The sequence below is a fragment of the Manis javanica genome, chromosome 5, assembly GCF_040802235.1.
Source record: "Manis javanica isolate MJ-LG chromosome 5, MJ_LKY, whole genome shotgun sequence".
Classification (NCBI taxonomy): Eukaryota; Metazoa; Chordata; class Mammalia; order Pholidota; family Manidae; genus Manis; species Manis javanica.
In genome coordinates this window covers 101,740,518-101,762,159 of record NC_133160.1, presented here as the reverse complement: position 1 = coordinate 101,762,159, position 21,642 = coordinate 101,740,518, and the positions used below count along the sequence as shown (strand labels likewise).

Genomic DNA, 21,642 nt, shown 5'->3' with positions numbered 1-21,642 from the left:
CTAACGCCATTTATCTAAATGAAAAGCTGCTGAGTACTTGAAATCACGAAACTGAGCTTGAGTAGTAAGGATGGAGGGAGGGTTCTGAACTCATTGGACACCTGAGCAAATAGCCTTGTAGCTCTTAAATAAGTATAATTATGAGGCACAGCTGGTTACATATTTTACCTATCTTCCTCCCTTTATATGGGACTCTTAGATGCCCTTCCATGATGCTGAATGCCAATCCCATAAATGAAAATGCTAGTTAATAATATTGTACCTCAGTAATGTTCTAACTGTAGAGTCATTTGTGTGTGTGTTTACGTGAACCGCAAAACCAGAGGGGAAGTGTGGGAGCAAGTGGGTTGGGCAATGGCTGAAAACCTCATGACACATCTCTCCGCCTCCTTGTGTTGGTGGAGAATGTCTGGAGCAGCATTTAAATTCTGAGAGGGCTTCACTGTCAGCAGCAAGAAGAGAGCAGGGAGTGCAGCCTTGTCTGGCACTGGACTCTCCTCAGCCAGCCGCAGACCTGGGTAAGCCTGCAGTTCGCTACCTTTTTTGATGCCCTGTGCATTCAGCTTCATTTCATGGATAAAGTCAAGTTGTAAGGAAAACGGTTTAACTGTAAAGCTGTTAAGAAGATTTAAATTGTTCTAGTCCTTTAAATAAACATGCCAGATTCATTACAGATCTCCTGGAGGAAAGGTGAATGGCTGTTTTGAAAGCTAGTCAAATATAAAATTCAAAAATGCTTTCACTGAGTCCTCAAAAGAACTGAAACCACATCTTTCAGTCAGAAAAAAAGTAAAATTCTATGCCTCTAGAATACTTAAATCCCTTTGGAATGGTTGTATCTACATCATTTTAAATGGACAGCTGATATGATTTGGGGGCATTTAGAAGGAAAAGGATCTTTAGTGCTACTGTAAGTCAATGATAATGCCATTTTTTAAATGATGAGACACCCTATTTTCAAGGAAAAATCCCTTTCTTAATATTTTACTTCCATAATTAGTTGTTAAAACTTCCACCAAAATACCTACATGCCACTATGTAGGCTGATTATCACAAACAGAAAAGCTGTTGACTGTTTTCAATGTTTTCCTTTTCATTTCAAATTTCTAGAATACTTAAATAACTGGATTTAGAGAGAGCTTCACTTTACCTAAGTAATGCCTTTTTAGTTTTTAAGTTAAAAATCAGGTTTGAATTGCATGCAGGAAATATGGTGAAAGCAAATTTCTTCCATAGTTTCATTTTCTCCATATTTTTCTCCTCTGAGAAATAAATATTCCCACACTAGCTTATTATTTTAATTAAATGACTGTTTCTATATCTTTAGGTTTCAATAGCTGGAGATAGCAGATAGTGATGGTATCATCTCGGGGACTGTAAATATTAAAACTGAATAAATGTAGACTTGTAAATTTCTTCTCTCCCTTGCAGAACAGCAAGAGGCATAGGATACATGTAACGTTATGAATATTTATGGTCTAAAAAGACCATAGCAATAAAACAAAAGTTATATTTCTATGAAATAGAAAATATTCTACAGAAAGTATTTTTATTTGTGATTATTTCGTAATGCAGTAGCATTTTAAAAAGGCATCCTGTTTTAACCTATGAAGAAATCAAATAATTCCTTACAAAATATTTTGCAGGACAAATCGGCACCATGAGAATTGCAGTGATTTGCTTCAGCCTCTTAGGCATTGCCTGCACCCTTCCAGTGAGTACAGCTGAATCTTAAAGGAAATTCCTCAAAAGAAATGAATTGTGTGTTCCCATGAGCTAGGAACACATTCACATTGTAATCTTTCTTCATCTTCTCTGTTTCAAAGGTTAAACAAGCTGATTCACGGAGCTCTGAGGAAAAGCAGGTAAGCATTGTTAAGGTTTATCACGTAGTTAAATGATTTATTCAACTCTACCAGAGGCACAACAGACTATGTGTTGCAATTTCACGTATTTTCATAGTCAAACCTGTTGATTTTTAAGTATTTATTGCAACCTGCTTTCTACATAAGCCAGTACCAAGCACAGAACAGACCCAATTTAACAACGGTAGGGTTTTTTCAACTTTAGAGTGGTGCAAAAGTGGTATGTATTCAAGTAGAAAACATACTTCAAATCTTGAATTTTGATCATTTCCTGGGCTGGCGGTATGTGGTACCATGCTCTCTTGTGATCCTGGGCAGCGAGCTACATCTATCTCCCCATCAGCCACCCGATCACGGGGGTAAACAATCAGCACACTTACAGACCACTTGGTGCCCTCACAGCTGTTCTGTTTGTCACTTTCCGTACAGTACTCAATAAACTACTGGAGATAGTCAATACTTTGTTATAAAATAGGCTTTGTGTTATTTGCGCCTACTCTATGTGGGCAATGTAAAATTCATTGTAAGTGTTCTAAGAATGTCTAAGATAGGCTAGGCTAAGCTCTAATGTTCAGTAGGTTAGGTGTATCAGACGTGTTCTCAACTTAAAATATTTTCAACTTACAATGGGTTTATCAGGATATAATCCCATCATAATCTGAGGAAGATCTGTGTAGTTTTTTATAAATATATGCTCTTAACACCAAACTAGACTTTTTAATGTAATAAAATAACACTCTATGCCATTAACATTTATGCAAAATGAATTCTGTAAAGCTGTGTGACCTTTTCTTTCCATGAGTCAAAATACTGTAGTAGAAGTAGAAAATTCCTTTGCTTTCCTAAGTGTAAAATTTGTCTCACATACTGGACAGTGTGTATAACCACAATATTTACAATACAGTGACTCCTAAGATATTTGCTAAGAAGCCCATTATATAAAAAGTCTATGCTGCCTGAATCTATTGTGCTTGTCAGCTGATGTGATCACAGTCTTGTAACCAAACATAATTCCAAATCCAACTCTTTATTACAATTATTTGACCAGCACCATAGAAGTACCTGCCCCTCCGTAATAGGCAAACCTGTGCCAGCTCAACAACAAATGGGCATTGTCCTGAGGAGCTAGAACAAAAAGGCACACAGAGTTCCAGATGAACAGAATGAAGGCCAATGTACAGTTGCCTGAGGTCACTGAAAATAGATTGCTTTATGAAAACATTGACAGAAATATGGCTGTGTGTTTGGGTATGTAAGTGGGTGTGCATAGGCATGTCTGTTTTCTAATAGATTGGAGAGTACAAGTATTGATTGGTCACAGTAATAAGATAGAAAAATTAACATTGCCAGATAAGATAGAGGTCATTATACTATTTGAGGCAAGAACTTGTGCCTTTTTTATGGAATAAATATGGCAGATGAAGCCACGGCAGTATCAAGTTTAAATTGTATTTAGACAATAAATGAAGAGCTCAACCTTCCAGAATTCTAGAAATTTAGAGCTAGTTGGAAATATGGAAAAGTCTGTAAGGAGACACCTGTAAAGGTCAACATTGGTTATCTGTGTTAAGATTATTTGGAGGTTTTAGTCTGTTTATTTTGCTTATCTATATTTTCTTCATATTGTCTCTTTTAAATTATAAATTTAACTTATACATTCTCCCTAAGCATGTATTACATGTATCATCAGGATATATATATATATATATGTGTGTGTGTGTGTGTGTGTATAAATTATGGCATATTCATATATAATTTTCATGTAAGTATGTGTTTTAAAGAAAAAAAAGAGGGGAACATTGAACTCATCTAGATGGTAGTTTTCACATCTTTTTAAGGCAAGAAACCCTTTCTTTCAGCAAAACATTTTAGAGAAACCCAATATGAAGCTGCTCTGGTTAGAGCCAGACATGGGGAAACCCGAAGCGCCCCTGACTGGTTTCTTCCCTATTCTCCCTACTCCCCGCCCCACAACCCACCTGCCTACTTGGTGGCTGCAGAAGGAACCCTGTGAACCGCCAGGGCTCTCATTCTCAATGACGGGAATATGAAGTAACTGGCCCTGGGTGACAGAGCTGATGACACTTACTCAGAGCAATTTTCATTTTCTGCACTAAACTATTATAATCATTTTCCAGATAAATGACTTGGCAGAAGTTATGGCATTCCATTCATGTCTTTGGCACCTTAGAGCAATAGAACTTTTGTGCAATGATGTTAATATATTTCTGCACTGTTCACTCAGCTACTAGACACATGTGGCTACTGAACAGTCAAAATGTAGCTAGTACACCTGAGGGACTGAATGTTTTATTTTTATTTACTTAAATTAAATAACCATGTGACTAGAGGATACCATACTAGACAGCACAACCTTAGAGAGTATCTCCTTGCTCCACAGAGGGAGGAAACTATGAAGGTCAACATTAAGTAAGGGCACCTCTGCTTTAGATGTGCTTTATCTGAGAGGGAATTTCAGCTAGCAAACCCAGAACACAGAACAGGAATGTACAGGGTTATTATCAATGTGAAAAGCCAATGTGCCCAGATTTGAACCCTGGGTCTGCCATCTATTACCACTTAACTTCATTGTGCCTGAGTCTCTCCTGATCTGTAAAATGGTAATAAGAATGATACCTGTCTCATAGGGAGGTGAAAGAATCAATGAATAAATATTTGTAAATCACTTTGAAAGAACACCTGGTCCATAGTAAGTGCTGTCTAAGAGTTTATTAAATGAATCTGCAGTAAAAAATAAGTTATAAAAGGGGTCTCAAAGGTTCTGGTTGACTATATACATGCATATTATGCTTATCCATCAAGCTCAGTGAAGCATGGTTTTTGCAGCTTATCACTTAGTAATTTCTATGTTTCTTTTTAAAATTATCACAAATATGTAATTTTTTTTTTTTTTGTAGCTTTACCAGAAATACCCAGATGCTGTAGCCTCATGGCTAAAATCTGACCCATCTCACAAGCAGACTCTCCTAGCACTACAGGTATTTTAATTAATTTTAAAAATTAAATTTCTTGCAATTAAAGAATAACTACAAAACATAGCCCCATACAGGCTATTTGGGCTGGTTAAATGGATCCTTCCTACCTGCTGGTAAATATGAGCTTAGGACACCAATCCACCAGTCAGTTGGCTTCTTCCCACTTTAAGCCATCCAGCACTGAGGTTGCTTTGGGTAGAAAAGCCTACCTTTTGAACTAAAAAGTTAAGCATGGATGACATACACTGACATATGCCCTTCATTCTTCAGAATACAGTGTCCTCTGAAGAAACTGATAACTTCAAACAAGAGGTGAGTTCTCACTTTGAATCAGAGGCCCACCATGCCTTGGAGAAATGAAAGAACCCACTTTCTCCTGATGACATTAACTGGGTTCAATTCTGACAAAATCCCATTAGCAAATTTTCCAGTGAATTACCACTCTAAAACTTGCTCAGAAAGAAAACATGTACTTACTAAATGTCAGAAATATCAGGTTTCTTTAGATAAGTTTAGTGTGTCGGGACATATTTACTTGAAATACTGAGACTCTTACAATTTATCCAAGGGATTTTGTAGATGTTTTACCTAGTATCTGATAAACATCTAAGTAATGCTACCAAAGCTAAGATTTTGCTTCTAGGAATGTTTCTGTTCCTCATATAACTACTCTATTTGGACAAGTAATATATCTGCTAAGCTAAGAAATAAGTTAAATTTGTTTTCCTTAAGATTCCACTTGAATATGCTAAGAATCTCTAATAAGGAAAGTCTGATAAATGACCCAGTATATTTGCTAATCGGAAATTTAATAAACATTCATTGGCTATTTCAACTGACAGATTTGAGCTGTGGTTTACACTCATGCATAACAGAGTTGCCTCTATTAGCATGCTAATAGGACAGTTTCAAGTTTTGGTACATGAATTAATATGGATGTTCTGATCTGAGAATTCTCATTTCAAGTAAAAAACTAGTCTCACAATTATGCTTCTGCATTTATTGCATCACTGAATATGTTAAGTTAATGTCTAATATGAGCAAGGCAAAAAACAATCTCATCGATATAAATGTTATCCTCATATATTCAGCTTGAAAATATCTATGAAAATAACTTTTATGGGAGAAAAAGAAAAAAACCCCAGACTGTGATTCTATTTATCTCCGTGTTAAAAAGAAACTAGACCATGCTCACTGGAGCTCCTAAAAGCCACTGAGTGAATGCACTTTGTGAATGCAAAGATTCTGAAACTAAATAAAAGATAGTAAAAGACGATTGCACTGTAAAGGCTAAGGGAAAATTAAAACCCTTCAACTGATTTTTTCGGCCATGTTGGTTTTTAGACCCGCCCAAGTAGGTCCAATGAAAGCCATGATGACGTGGATGATGAAGAGGACGGAGACAACAGGGACAGCCAGGACTCCGCTGACGCCAGCAAGTCAGATGACGTGGATCACACGGATGACCCTGACGATTCTGATGAGTCGGATGAACTAGTCACTGACGTTCCAGCAACCCCCGTGTTCACCCCAGCTGACCCTACAGGAGACACAAATGACGGCCGAGGCGATAGTGTGGCTTATGGACTGAGGTCCAAATCTAAGAAGTTCTACAGATCTGCACTCCAGGTAAATCCAGACATCAGATGGTTATGATTAGAACCCAGTTCTAGGAAACCAGAGTCTGAATATTTATTCACTTATTCATCCATTCGGCATAATTACTTGGATGACCACTGAATACAAAATCTTTTTTCCACTTGGTGATATTATGTCTAAGTCTACAGAATTTCTCCCTAATTTTGTCTCTCAATCACAGTGCTGTTTTTCCAAATCCTGGCTATAAAGCATTTCTTCCATTCATTTTTTTAAATTAAAAAACAGCTTTAGAAAACAGCAATTATTTTCACAATACAGTGGTCATATTTAGAAGTTAAATACCTAGGAGGAATTGTAGAGTTGCAAATTACACTGACTCTGTAGTCAAAGGATCTGGATTTGACACATAGGCTTACCATTTACTATTCACTTGGCCTTTTAAATTTCAATTCACTTTTCCTTTATGTAAAACAGAGACAATGAGACCTAACATATAGGATTCATCACATACATATTTGATGGACTAAAGGCGATGACATATGTGAAAAGTCTTGGAAAAATACAAAGAAAGCAACATGCTGGTATTATTTTTTACTTCAACCAAATTTAGACAGTTTTCAGTATGAACTGGCCTAAAGGTTAGAAAGCAGAATTACAATGTTCCCATCCCTGACTGTTCATTTCATTCTTCTTCCATTTGTGCTGTGATTCAGTACCCTGATGCTACAGAGGAGGACCTCACTTCGCAAATGGAAAGCAAGGAGATAGATAAAGCACGCAAGGCCACCCTTGTTGCTCGGAGCCTGCGCGTGCCTTCTGACTGGGACAGCCAGGAAACAAGTCAGCTGGATGACCAGAGTCAGAGTGCGGAAACAAACAGCCAAGGGTATTCCAAAGAATATACGCTGAAGGCAAAGGATGAAAGCAATGAGCATGCTGATGTAATTGGTAATAAGGAAGATTCCAAAGTCAGCCAAGAATTTAGCCATGAAGACAAGCTAGTCTTTGACCCTAAGAGCAGGGAAGAAGATAAACTGAAATTCCACACTTCTCATGAATTAGATAGTGAATCTTCTGAGGCCAATTAAAAAAATAAAAATATAATTTCTTTGCTTTTAGTGAAAAGAAAAAAAATACATTATAGCAGGGTGGGAGAGAATATGAATTGCTTATTTCTCAGTGTAGTTAGTGAATGTATATGGATCTGGAAATACTGTTTTTGATCATTAGTTTAGTGTGTGGCTTCATGGTAACACCCTTGTAAACTAAAAGGCTTCAGGGTTTGGTCTATATTCTTTCCAAATAAGAAATGCAAACTATAACTGCCTTTTAATGTTTGCTATTCTTTTATGAATAGAAATTTATGTAGAAGCAAACAAAATACTTTTTGTAGAAGCATAGAATACTTCTACACATGTATAAGAGAGAATATAAAATTTTTTGTCACTATAATCTTTTGGTTTTTTAGTGTATATTTTGTTGTGATTATTTTTGTGTGAATAAATCATCTAGTTCAAATCTAAGAGTTCGGTGGTGTCCATCGCTTGTCTCTTGTCCAGCAATTAATAAATGTAACCATTTTAATGAATGTGCTAGACTGAGTAGAGAGCAATCTAGGGCCTGCTAGATCAACCATACAGTTTCTGGCTGAGCTAAAGTTCCCACTAATGGGAGCAAAAATCAAATGGGGGTTGATCCTCCAATCATGCAGGGCTCCCTAGACCACTTCCACCCAGTGGTAGCACGTTTTTCTAGTTTTCACAAAGCTGATATAAAAGCTAAAAAAAAGCCTAGATCCAATCACAAATCAATTTTATTGTTTCTTAATATTCTCCATTAATTTACTCAGTAAATTTATGGCTATGTTGCCCTTGGATGAAAACCTGACAGGTCCCATATCTATTAAGATCACTTGTAGATAATGAACAAATAGTTCCTTTGTATTGGAGAATTTTTAAATGCAGTTTCAGGTAATAATCAGAATTTTCTATTTCAGTCAAGACTAAAAGTTCTGGAAGCCTGAAATGAAGCAAGCATCTTTATTTCCATGTCTTGCTCCTCTGCTCTTTCTAAAACTAGAAATTCCATTAGGAAATTTTTTAAAATTCTCTATTAAACAACTCTTGGAACAAAATGGGAAACACTTGGAATTGCAGAATTTCTAAAAAGAATTGTAATGAAAACACAAAGTCAAGTATAGTTAAACCAGCAATCACAGAAAATCAAGCTTTAAATTCTTACAGCAAAAACAAAAAAAATAATGAAAATAAATAAACTGAACTCCCATTATAAAAGTTAGTAAAAAAGCACCAAAGTAAGGCAAAAGAAAGCAGAAAGAAGAAAATAAAGTTAAAACCAAGTAATGAGGTAGAGAACAGAAAAAATTGTAGAAATGAATAAACCAAATGCTGGTTCTCTGTAAAAAAAAATCCTGGCAAAATAGATAAGCCACTATCTAACCCAACAAAGGAAGATAGAAAATACAATAAAAAATGAAACCAATGGGGGGGCGGAGCCAAGATGGCGGCGTGAGTAGAGCAGTGGAAATCTCTTCCCAAAAACACATAGAGCTATGAAAATATAACAAAGAAAAATCTTCCTAAAATAGAGACCACAGGACACAGGACAACATCCAGACCACATCCACACCTGCAAGAACCCAGCGCCTTGTGAAGGGGGTAAGATACAAGCCCCGGCCCGGCGGGACCCGAGCGCCCCTCCCCCCGGCTCCCGGCGGGTGGAGAGAAACCGGAGCGGTTTTTTTTTTGGCGAGTGCTTTTTGGAAGCCTTAGAGGGACGGGCCCCCGTTGCTGGGGAGGCAGGGTGGCGGGACCGGTGAGGAGGTGCCTGGGAACGGCGCCGGAGGACAAAGAATATCCCGCATTTCTCCCTGCGAGACCTGGGGGCGGGTGCCTGAGACCGGTGCCTGAGGACGGAGGAGGTCGCGCGTTTTTCCCCTTTTTTTTTTTTTTCTCTTTTGGGCGAGCGCTTTTTGGAAGCCTTGAAGGGACGGGGACCCCAGTGCTAGGGAGGCACGGTGGCGGGACTGGTGAGCGGGTGGCTGGGACCGGCGCCTGAGGACAAAGAATATCCCCCGTTTTTCCCTGCGGGACCGGTGGGCGGGTGCCTGAGACCGGCACTTGAGGACAGAGGAAATCGCGCGTTTTTCCCCCTTTTTTTTTTTCTCTTTTCTGCGAGTGCTTTTTGGAAGCCTAAAAGGGACAGGGACCCCGGTGCTAGGGAGGCAGGGCGGCGGGACTGGTGAGCGGGTGCCTGGGACCGGCACCTGAGGACAAAGAATATCCCGCATTTTTCCCTGTGGGACCGGTGGGTGGGTGCCTGAGACCAGCACCTGAGGACGGAAGAAATCGCGCGTTTTTCCCCTTTTTTTTCTCTCTTTTTGCCGAGTGCTTTTTGGAAGCCTTGAAGGGACAGGGACCCCGGTGCTAGGGAGGCAGGGCAGCGGGACTGGTGAGCGGGTGCGTGGGACCAGTGCCTGAGGACAAAGAATATTGAGCGTTCCTTCCCTGCGGGACCGGTGGGTGGGTGCTTTTTGGAAGCCTTGAAAGGACAGGGACCCTGGTGCTAGGGAGACAGGGCAGCAGGACCAGTGAGCGGGTGCCTGGGACCGGCACCTGAGGACAAAAAAAAAAAAAAAAAATCGCTTGTTTTTTCCTTTTTTTTCCTTTTTTTTTTTTTTTTCTCTTTCTTTCTGTTCCCTCTCTCATTGTTGCTGTTGTTGTTTTGGTTTGGAGAGTGCTTTTTGGAAATCTTAAAGGGGCAGGACAGGTCACTTAGACCAGAAGCAGGGAATCTGGGGATCTCTGGGCACTCTAACCCCCTGGGCAGCAGGGAGCACAGAGGCCCCTTACGGAGATAAATAGTCTCCTGGCTGCTCCCCCTCCAACGGGGCCCCACCATTTTGGAGGAACAGCCCCAGCCAGGCCAAGCCCACAGCAACAGCAGAGATAAACCCCAAAGCAACTGGGCAGGAAGCAGAAGCCCTGTCTGCACACAGCTGCCCAGCACAAGCCACTAGAGGTCGCTATTCTCCCAGGAAAAGGCTACAAACCAACAAGAAGGGAAGCTCTTCCAGCGGTCACTTGTACCAGCTCTGCAAACTATCTCTATCACCATGAAAAGGCAAAACTACAGGCAGACAAAGATCACAGAGACAACACCTGAGAAGGAGACAGACCTAACTAGTCCTCCTGAAAAAGAATTCAAAATAAAAATCATGAACATGCTGACAGAGATGCAGAGAAAAATGCAAGAGCAATGGGATGAGATGCAGAGAAAAATGCAAGAGCAGTGGGATGAGATGCAGAGAAAAATGCAAGAGCAGTGGGATGAAGTCCGGAAGGAGATCACAGATGTCAGGAAAGAGATCACAGAAGTGAAACAATCCCTGGAAGGATTTATAAGCAGAATGGATAAGATGCAAGAGGCCATTGAAGGAATAGAAGCCAGAGAACAGGAACGTATAGAAGCTGACATAGAGAGAGATAAAAGGATCTCCAGGAATGAAACAACACTAAGAGAAATATGTGACCAATACAAAAGGAAAAACATTCGTATTATAGGGATACCAGAAGAGGAAGAAAGAGGAAAAGGGATAGAAAGTGTCTTTGAAGAAATAATTGCTGAAAACTTCCCCAAACTGGGGGAGGAAATAATCGAACAGACCATGGAATTATACAGAACCCCCAACAGAAAGGATCCAAGGAGGACAACACCAAGACACATAATAATTAAAATGGCAAGGATGAAGGACAAGGAAAGAGTTTTAAAGGCAGCTAGAGAGAAAAAGGTCACCTATAAAGGAAAACCAATCAGGCTAACATCAGACTTCTCAACAGAAACCCTACAGGCCAGAAGAGAATGGCATGATATACTTAATGCAATGAAACAGAAGGGCCTTGAACCAAGGATACTGTATCCAGCACGACTATCATTTAAATATGATGGTGGGATCAAACAATTCCAGACAAGCAAAAGCTGAGGGAATTTGCTTCCCACAAACCACCTCTACAGGGCATCCTACAGGGACTGCTCTAGATGGGAGCACCCCTAAAAAGAGCACAGAACAAAACACACAACATATGAAGAATGGAGGAGGAGGAATAAGAAGGGAGAGAAGAAAAGACTCTCCAGACAGTGTATATAACAGCTCAATAAGTGAGCTAAGTTAGGCAGTAAGATACTAAAGAAGCTAACCTTGAACCTTTGGTAACCACGAATCTAAAGCCTGCAATGGCAATAAGTACATATCTTTCAATAGTCACCCTAAATGTAAATGGACTTAATGCACCAATCAAAAGACATAGAGTAATAGAATGGATAAAAAAGCAAGACCCATCTATATGCTGCTTACAAGAAACTCACCTTAAACCCAAAGATAAGCATAGACTAAAAGTCAAGGGATGGAAAAACATATTTCAGGCAAACAACAGTGAGAAGAAAGCAGGGGTTGCAGTACTAATATCAGACAAAATAGACTTCAAAACAAAGAAAGTAACAAGAGATAGAGAAGGCCACTACATAATGATAAAGGGCTCAGTCCAACAAGAGGATATAACCATTCTAAATATATATGCACCCAATACAGGAGCACCAGCATATGTGAAGCAAATACTAACAGAACTAAAGAGGGAAATAGACTGCAATGCATTCATTGTAGGAGACTTCAACACACCACTCACCCCAAAGGATAGATCCACCGGGCAGAAAATAAGTAAAGACACACAGGCACTGAACAACACACTAGAACAGATGGACCTAATAGACATCTATAGAACTTTACATCCAAAAGCAACAGGATATACATTCTTCTCAAGTGCACATGGAACATTCTCCAGAATAGACCACATACTAGCTCACAAAAAGAGCCTCAGTAAATTCCACAATATTGAAATTCTACCAACCAATTTTTCAGACCACAAAGGTATGAAAGTAGAAATAAATTCTACAAAGAAAACAAAAAGGCTCACAAACACATGGAGGCTTAACAACATGCTACTAAATAATCAATGGATCAATGAACAAATCAAAATAGAGATCAAGGAATATATAGAAACAAATGACAACAACAACACTAAGCCCCAACTTCTGTGGGATGCAGCGAAAGCAGTCTTAAGAGGAAAGTATATAGCAATCCAGGCACACTTGAAGAAGGAAGAACAATCCCAAATGAATAGTCTAACATCACAATTATTAAAACTGGAAAAAGAAGAACAAATGAGGCCTAAAGTCAGCAGAAGGAGGGACATAATAAAGATCAGAGAAGAAATAAACAAAATTGAGAAGAATAAAACAATAGCAAAAATCAACGAAACCAAGAGCTGGTTCTTTGAGAAAATAAACAAAATAGATAAGCCTCTAGCCCAACTTATTAAGAGAAAAAGAGAGTCAACACAAATCAACATAATCAGAAATGAGAATGGAAAAATCACGACAGACTCCACAGAAATACAAAGAATTATTAAAGACTACTATGAAAACCTATATGCCAACAAGCTGGAAAACCTAGAAGAAATGGACAACTTCCTAGAAAAATACAACCTCCCAAGACTGACCAAGGAAGAAACACAAAAGTTAAACAAACCAATTACAAGCAAAGAAATTGAAACAGTAATCAAAAAACTACCCAAGAACAAAACCCCGGGGCCGGACGGATTTACCTCGGAATTTTATCAGACACACAGAGAAGACATAATACCCATTCTCCTTAAAGTGTTCCACAAAATAGAAGAAGAGGGAATACTCCCAAACTCATTCTATGAAGCCAACATCACCCTAATACCAAAACCAGGAAAAGACCCCACCAAAAAAGAAAATTACAGACCAATATCCCTGATGAATGTAGATGCAAAAATACTCAATAAAATATTAGCAAACAGAATTCAACAGTATATCAAAAGGATCATACACCATGACCAAGTGGGGTTCATCCCAGGGATGCAAGGATGGTACAACATTCGAAAATCCATCAACATCATCCACCACATCAACAAAAAGAAAGACAAAAACCACATGATCATCTCCATAGATGCTGAAAAAGCATTTGACAAAATTCAACATCCATTCATGATAAAAACTCTCAGCAAAATGGGAATAGAGGGCAAGTACCTCAACATAATAAAGGCCATCTATGATAAACCCACAGCCAGCATTATACTGAACAGCGAGAAGCTGAAAGCATTTCCACTGAGATCGGGAACCAGACAGGGATGCCCACTCTCCCCACTGTTATTTAACATAGTACTGGAGGTCCTAGCCACGGCAATCAGACAAAACAAAGAAATACAAGGAATCCAGATTGGTAAAGAAGAAGTTAAACTGTCACTATTTGCAGATGATATGATACTGTACATAAAAAACCCTAAAGACTCCACTCCAAAACTACTAGAACTGATATCGGAATACAGCAAAGTTGCAGGATACAAAATCAACACACAGAAATCTGTAGCTTTCCTATACGCTAACAACGAATCAATAGAAAGAGAAATCAGGAAAACAATTCCATTCACCATTGCATCAAAAAGAATAAAATACCTAGGAATAAACCTAACCAAGGAAGTGAAAGACTTATACTCTGAAAACTACAAGTCACTCTTAAGAGAAATTAAAGGGGACACTAATAAATGGAAACTCATCCCATGCTCATGGCTAGGAAGAATTAATATCGTCAAAATGGCCATCCTGCCGAAAGCAATATACAAATTTGATGCAATCCCTCTCAAATTACCAGCAACATTCTTCAATGAATTGGAACAAATAATTCAAAAATTCATATGGAAACACCAAAGACCCCGAATAGCCAAAGCAATCCTGAAAAAGAAGAATAAAGTAGGGGGGATCTCACTCCCCAACTTCAAGCTCTACTACAAAGCCATAGTAATCAAGACAATTTGGTACTGGCACAAGAACAGAGCCACAGACCAGTGGAACAGATTAGAGACCCCAGAAATTAACCCAAACATATATGGTCAATTAATATTTGATAAAGGAGCCATGGACATACAATGGCAAAATGACAGTCTCTTCAACAGATGGTGCTGGCAAAACTGGACAGCTACATGTAGGAGAATGAAACTAGACCATTGTCTAACCCCATATACAAAGGTAAACTCAAAATGGATCAAAGACCTGAATGTAAGTCACGAAACCATTAAACTCTTGGAAAAAAACATAGGCAAAAACCTCTTAGACATAAACATGAGTGATCTCTTCTTGAACATATCTCCCCGGGCAAGGAAAACAACAGCAAAAATGAGCAAGTGGGACTACATTAAGCTGAAAAGCTTCTGTACAGCGAAAGACACCATCAATAGAACAAAAAGGAACCCTACAGTATGGGAGAATATATTTGAAAATGACAGATCTGATAAAGGCTTGACGTCCAGAATATATAAAGAGCTCACACGCCTCAACAAACAAAAAACAAATAACCCAATTAAAAAATGGGCAGAGGAACTGAACAGACAGTTCTCCAAAAAAGAAATACAGATGGCCAAGAGACACATGAAAAGATGCTCCACATCGCTAATTATCAGAGAAATGCAAATTAAAACTACAATGAGGTATCACCTCACACCAGTAAGGATAGCTGCCATCCAAAAGACAAACAACAACAAATGTTGGCGAGGCTGTGGAGAAAGGGGAACCCTCCTACACTGCTGGTGGGAATGTAAATTAGTTCAACCATTGTGGAAAGCAGTATGGAGGTGCATCAAAATGCTCAAAACAGACCTACCATTTGACCCAGGAATTCCACTCCTAGGAATTTACCCTAAGAACGCAGCAATCAAGTTTGAGAAAGACAGATGCACTCCTATGTTTATCGCAGCACTATTTACAATAGCCAAGAATTGGAAGCAACCTAAATGTCCATCTGTAGATGAATGGATAAAGAAGATGTGGTACATATACACAATGGAATACTACTCAGCCATAAGAAGTGGAAAAATCCAACCATTTGCAGCAACATGGATGGAGCTGGAGAGTATTATGCTCAGTGAAATAAGCCAAGCGGAGAAAGAGAAATACCAAATGATTTCACTCATCTGAGGAGTATAGGAACAAAGGAAAAACTGAAGGAACAAAACAGCAGCAGAATTACAGAACCCAAAAATGGACTAACAGGTACCAAAGGGAAAGGAACTGGGGAGGATGGGTGGGCAGGGAGGGATAAGGGGGGGGAAGAAGAAGGGGGGTATTAAGATTAGCATGCATGGGGGGGAGGGAGAAAGGGGAGGGTGGGCTGCACAACACAGAGAGGACAAGTAGTGACTCTACCACATTTTGCTAAGCTGATGGACAGTAACCGTAATGGGGTTGTTAGGGGGGACCTGATATAGGGGAGAGCATAGTAAACATAGTATTCTTCATGTAAGGGTAGATTAAAAATTAAAAAAAAAAAAAAAAAGAAAGAAAGAAAGAAAGAAAAGGGGATTACTCGTTAACAGGATAAAACTATTGGTAAATCAAAGATCAACGCATGCTTTAAATATCCTTAATGTTGATCACTTAAAGGGTGTCAGATGATCAGCTATGGAGGTACTCTTTTCTGATAATATTCCTTTCTCTTAATTAAAAAAAAAAAAAAAAAGCAGTTACTGTGTGCTGACCTCCAATGAGTTCTGCACAGTGGTATAGAGGGCATGTCAAAGTGTGGGCAAAGGGTCTGTTTGTTTCTACGCAGAAGATCAAGGTCTAGCTTGGATACCCAGAAAATGAAGTTAGATACGATATGAGGAGGAGCTTCCGGCATCAGCACTCTCTGGAGGACTTGTGCCGGGGGATGATCATCAAAAAGCCTCCCCAGGGATCCGGACGATGCTGCGGTTGTGGCTGCATCCAGCCCACCGTCTCCTGGACTTGCCATAAGAAGGAGGAGGGAGATGTCTAGGCTGGCATGTGCATACAGTGAGACAACGAATTTGACTGGATCTGTACTGTTGGAACTCAACCAGGAGTTGGGAGGGGTGCAAGTTGTAGCACCCCAAAATCTCATGACTATAGACTATCTATGGTTAAAAGAACATATGGGATGTGAACAGATCCCAGAAATGGGCTGCTTTAATTTGTCTGATGGTTCAAGTACAGTTGGAAAATATCCATCATATCATAGATAAATTTTCACAAATGCCTAGGGTGCCTAAATGGTTTTCTTGGCTTCACTGGAGATGGCTGGTAATTATAGATTTGCTTTGTTTATGTCACCGTATTCCTATTATGTTAATATGTGTGTGCAAATTAGTTAGTAGTTTAAAACCTATACATACTTAAGGTACTATACAAGAAGATATGTCAAAGAAATAATCAATCCTCCCAAGTTTCCTTCATATGCTACATCTATAGCTTTTCTTCTTCCTTCCTAATTACAAACCTTAAATAGAATTCGTGCCTCATATCGAATTTACCGAGTATCATAATTCCTCCAGGTGGTAAAGATACCTCGAGACAAGTGCTGGGCATAGAAGACACAGGGCATAAATCTGCAAAGAAGTAAAAAGCTAACCTTTGCAAACAATATGGCTTCTCTCTCACTTACCAACTTTACATTTCCCTGTATGGCCCCAGAAGATGACTGGTTAGCCAGAGACGGGTAAGATTCCTCAAGGGAGGAACAACCTAAGACAGGCACAGTCGCAGGGGGGCCATCAGGTGAGAATTTGGGGATCAACAGAGGTGAGGCTCAGAACCTCACCCCCCCTGCTTTGAGAGAAATCTTCTGCATCCGTGGATGTCTTGCTGCCCTTGTCTAGCCTGGATTAATACTTAGTCCATAGGCACACACCTGATCATCTGATCATCTACATTTGCCTTCTTACAGCACTAAACTATGTTTTCTACCTTTATCTTGCATCTACCTACCACTTCAGCATTTTATTAAAAATAAAAATAATAATAATAATAGGAGAAATGTGGGATCAACATATAAATCAAGTACAAAAATCAAATGAATATTCATATTTGACCTGATGGTTTATAGGTCATATTGCATGATCAAAACCGAAAGTTTCTGTGATGAATGCCCTTGTACTGTTCACCATGTAAGAATTTATTCACTCTGTAAGAATTCGTTCACCATGTAAGAACTTGTTCGTTATGCTTCAGAAGATTGGAGACTGACGAGAATTAGGCTTGAGATGGATTAATGATTGTACATTGAGCATTGACCCCCCTATACTGAATTTTATTGTTGTTAACAACCATTTGATCAATAAATATGAGAGATGCCCTCTCAAAAAAAAAAAAAAAAAAAAAAAAATGAAACCAATGAAAGAGAAAATTTTAAAAATCAAAAGAGACTACTTTGCATAACTCAATGCAAATTGAATAGAAAACCTAGATGAATTGTATTTTTTTCTAGGATAATATAAACTACCAAAATTGACCTTGCTATGCATGGAAAGCATAAATAGAGAAATGTCTACACAGGAAGGAGAAAAAGTTATGAAATAACTAACTATAAAAACTATACCCAAATTTATAGGGGAAGTATATCAAACCTTCAAAGACTAGAAAACCCCAATACCATTTAAACTGCAGCAGATGAAGGAAAACTCCCAAATGATCTCTATGAAATGAGTATAACTGTCACATTCAAACCTGGTAATGGTTGCAAAGACACATACAAAAAAAAACTATAAATGAGTCTCACTTGTGACTAGCAATGGAAAAATCCTGAAGAAAATGCTCATAAACAGAATCTAAAAGTTTTAAAAATGATCATAGGATTAAAGATGATGGTGTGAGAGGTGAGACAGAGACCTCCTCCTAAAACCACATATAATATGAAAATCTAATTAATACAACTAATCCTGAAAGAGCAACAGGGAAGAAGGCTGCACAACATTGCATACACCTGGAGAAAAGAACAGACCTCATGGAACAGGGTAACATAGCAAAGCTGTGACTTGGCGGGGCCCAAGCCCTTCCCCCACCCCAGCTCACTGGCAGGAAGAAGAGAAACAGAGCGGGGATGGAGTGGAGGCCTGGGACTGCTGAACACCTAGCCCTGGAAATCTGCTCCAGGAACATGAACCTACATTGCATGGTGCTCTGGTAATTTAGTGGGGTTAGAAAGCTAAGACAGGTGGAATACCTGGAGAGACGGAAATACCAGCTGCTTGCGGAAAATGGGTATTCATATCCGGGTGATCTGGGTGGGAAGTCTGAGAGACTTCCTAAAAGTGAGATGGCTGCTAAAGGAGCAAGGATTGTACAGAGCTTAATGCTCAGGAGAAAGGACAGGTAGACAAAATTGTCCAGGTACACTTTGCCCAGCAGGTTAGGAGCTTAAAGGATCTTCAGGCACTCCATCCACCTGGATGGCTATGCAGCTCCAAGGCCCCCCACCATGACACACAGCCTGCTGTGTCTTCCTCCCGGCTAGCTGGCACCTGGCTAGCAAACCGGCAACCCCTGCGGTGGCATCAGGCTAGCCAGAGGGAAGCCCCACTTATGGCAGCTACAAACACAAAGCATAGATGCTTACAACTGTGTGTTTGGCCCACTGGTTCTGGCAGTGGAGACAGGCATAGCAGCCGGGAAGCAGGAAACAGCTCTTTCCTCCCCCCACACACCAACACCGCTCCTCTGCGACACAGACATTGTTCCAGGGGCTAAGCAGCACCAGAGAGTAGAGATTCTGGGCACTAGAGGGTACCACAGACAAATATGAAATGTCAAAGGAACGTGGTTCAGAGCAAAATTATGAATACACCTGAGAAAGAGTCAAATGAAATCAACCTCATGAATCTTCCTGAAAGACATTTCAAAATAAAAATTATTAACATGCTTATGGAGGTAAGGAAAATTTTCAAGAACTCAGGAATGAATTTAGGATGGAGATCCAATCATTGAAGAACATGATGGAGGGTATTAAAAGCAGATTAGATATCGTGGGGTAGACAATAAATCAATACAAATTAGGGAAGAGGAATACAAAAAAGCAGAGACACAGAGAGAAAAGGATCTGTAAGAATGAAAGAATACTGAGAGAACTGTGTGACTGATCCAAACAGAACAAATTAGTATTATAGGGGTACCAGAAGAAGAAGAGACAGAAAAAGAGATAGAAAGTGTCTTTGAGGAAGTAATTGCTGAAAACTTCCCAAATCTGGGGAAGGACATACTCTCTCAGGACATGGAGGTGCACAAATCTCCCAACACAAGGGACCCAAGGAGGATAACACCAAGACATATAATAATTAAAATGGCAAAGATCAAGGATAAGGACAGACTATTAAAAGCAGCCAGAGAGAGAAATAAGATCACATACAAAGGAAAGCCCATCAGGCTATCATCAGACTTCTCGGCAGACTTACAGGCCAGAAGGGAGTGACATGACATATTTAATGCAATGAAGCAGAAGGGCCTCGAACCAAGAATACCTTATCTGGCAAGATTATCATTTAAATTTGAAAGAGGGATTAAACAATTTCTAGATAAGCAAAGGCTGAGAATATTTAGCTCCCACAAACTACAGTGTATTTTGGAGGGACTGCTATAGATGGAAGTATTGCTACAGTTAAATAGCTGAGACTAGAGGAAATAAAAAGATATAGACAAATAGTACAGAATATGATACATAATATATGAAGAATGGAGGAGGAAGAAAAGGAGGGGAAAATAAAAGAACTTTTAGATTGTGTTGCTAATAGCATACTAAGTGAATTAAGTTAGACTCAGATGCTAAGGAATTTACCCTTGAACCTTTGGTAACCATGAATCTAAAGCCTGCAATGGCAATAAAGTACATAACTATCAATAATCACCCTAAATGTAAATGGTCTGAATGCACCAGTCAAAAGACATAGAGCCACTGAATGGATAAAAAAAACAAGACCCAACTATGTGCTGCCTACAAGAGACTCACTACACAGACAAACCCAAAGACATACACAGACTAAAAGTTAAGGTATGGAAAAAGATATTCCATGCAACTAAGAGGGAGAAAAAAGCAGATGTTGCAGTACTTGTATCAGACAAAATAGACTTTAAAACAAAGAAAGTCACAAGAGACAAAGAAGGACATTACATAATGATAAAGAGGTCAATCCAGCAAGAGGATATAACCATTACACATATCTATGCACCCAACACAGGAGCACCTAGATATGTAAAACAAATACTAACAGAATTAAAAGGGGAAATACATTGTAATGCATGCATGCATTTTAGGAGACTTCAACACTCCACTCACTCCAAAGGAAAAAATCAACCGGACAGAAAATAAGTAAGGACACAGAGGCATTGAATAAAACATTAGAACAGATGGACCTAACAGACAACTACAAAACTCTCCACCCAAAAGCAGCAGGATACACATTCTTTTCAAGTGCACATGGAACATTTTGCAGAATAGACCACATACTAGGCCACAAAAAGAGCCTCAGTAAACTCAAAAAGATTGAAATTGTACCAACCAACTTCTCAGATCACAAGGGTGTTAAACTAGAAATAAATTGTACAAAGAAAAGAAAAAGGCTCATAAACACATGGAGGCTTAACAACATGCTCCTAAATAATCAATGGATCAATGACCAAATTAAAACAGAGATCAAGCAATATATGGAGACAAATAAAAACAACAGCACAACACCCCAACTTCTGTGGGACACAGAGAAGGCAGTTCTAAGAGGGAAGAATACAGCAATCCAGGCCTATTTAAAGAAGGAAGAACAATCCCAAATGAATAGCCTAAAGTCACAATTATTGAAACTGGAAAAGGAAAACAAATGAAGCCTAGAGTCAGCAGAATGAGGGACATAATAAAGATTAGAGAAGAAATAAACAAAAATGAGAAGAATAAAACAATAGAAAAAATTAATGAAACCAAGACCTGGTTCTTTGTGAAAATAAACAAAATTGATAAACTCCTAACCAGACTTATTAAGAAAAAAAGAGAATCTACACACATAGGCAGAATCACAAATGAGAAAGGAAAAATCATGATGGACACCACAGAAATACAAAGAATTATTAGAGAATACTATGAAAATCTATATGCTAACAAACCAGATAACCTAGAAGAAATGGACAACTTTCTAGAAAAACACAACCTTCCGACACTGACCCAGGAAGAAATGGAAAGTCTTAACAGACCAATTACCAGCAATGAAATTGAATCAGTAATCAAAAAAAATACCCAAGAACAAAAGCTCCGGGCC

At 39.1% G+C, this 21,642-nt stretch overlaps 1 protein-coding gene across 2 annotated transcripts; it reads left to right on the top strand.

The window, feature by feature from the left end:
- Positions 1 to 375: 375 nt before the first annotated feature.
- On the top strand, positions 376 to 7,983 carry SPP1 (secreted phosphoprotein 1). 2 transcript variants are annotated; one of them, XM_017667097.3, is made up of 7 exons: positions 378 to 518; positions 1,647 to 1,714; positions 1,827 to 1,865; positions 4,784 to 4,864; positions 5,132 to 5,173; positions 6,206 to 6,490; positions 7,174 to 7,983. In XM_017667097.3, the coding sequence occupies exons 2-7, from the start codon at positions 1,661 to 1,663 to the stop codon at positions 7,546 to 7,548; spliced, it is 876 nt and encodes a 291-aa protein (XP_017522586.2). In that variant the 5' UTR covers positions 378 to 518; positions 1,647 to 1,660; the 3' UTR covers positions 7,549 to 7,983. The 2 variants fall into 2 exon arrangements, with proteins under 2 accessions (XP_017522587.2, XP_017522586.2); XM_017667098.3 differs by lacking the exon at positions 5,132 to 5,173 and having other exon boundaries at positions 376 to 518.
- Positions 7,984 to 21,642: the final 13,659 nt, after the last annotated feature.

What these genes read in the sequence shown, in the direction of transcription:
- SPP1 (XM_017667097.3), top strand. Translation starts at nt 1,661, where the DNA reads ATGAGAATTGCAGTGATTTGCTTCAGCCTCTTAGGCATTGCCTGCACC. An exon ending in AGACTCTCCTAGCACTACAG is followed by an intron (nt 4,865 to 5,131) that starts GTATTTTAATTA and finishes TTCATTCTTCAG; the next exon opens with AATACAGTGTCCTCTGAAGA. An exon ending in TCTACAGATCTGCACTCCAG is followed by an intron (nt 6,491 to 7,173) that starts GTAAATCCAGAC and finishes GCTGTGATTCAG; the next exon opens with TACCCTGATGCTACAGAGGA.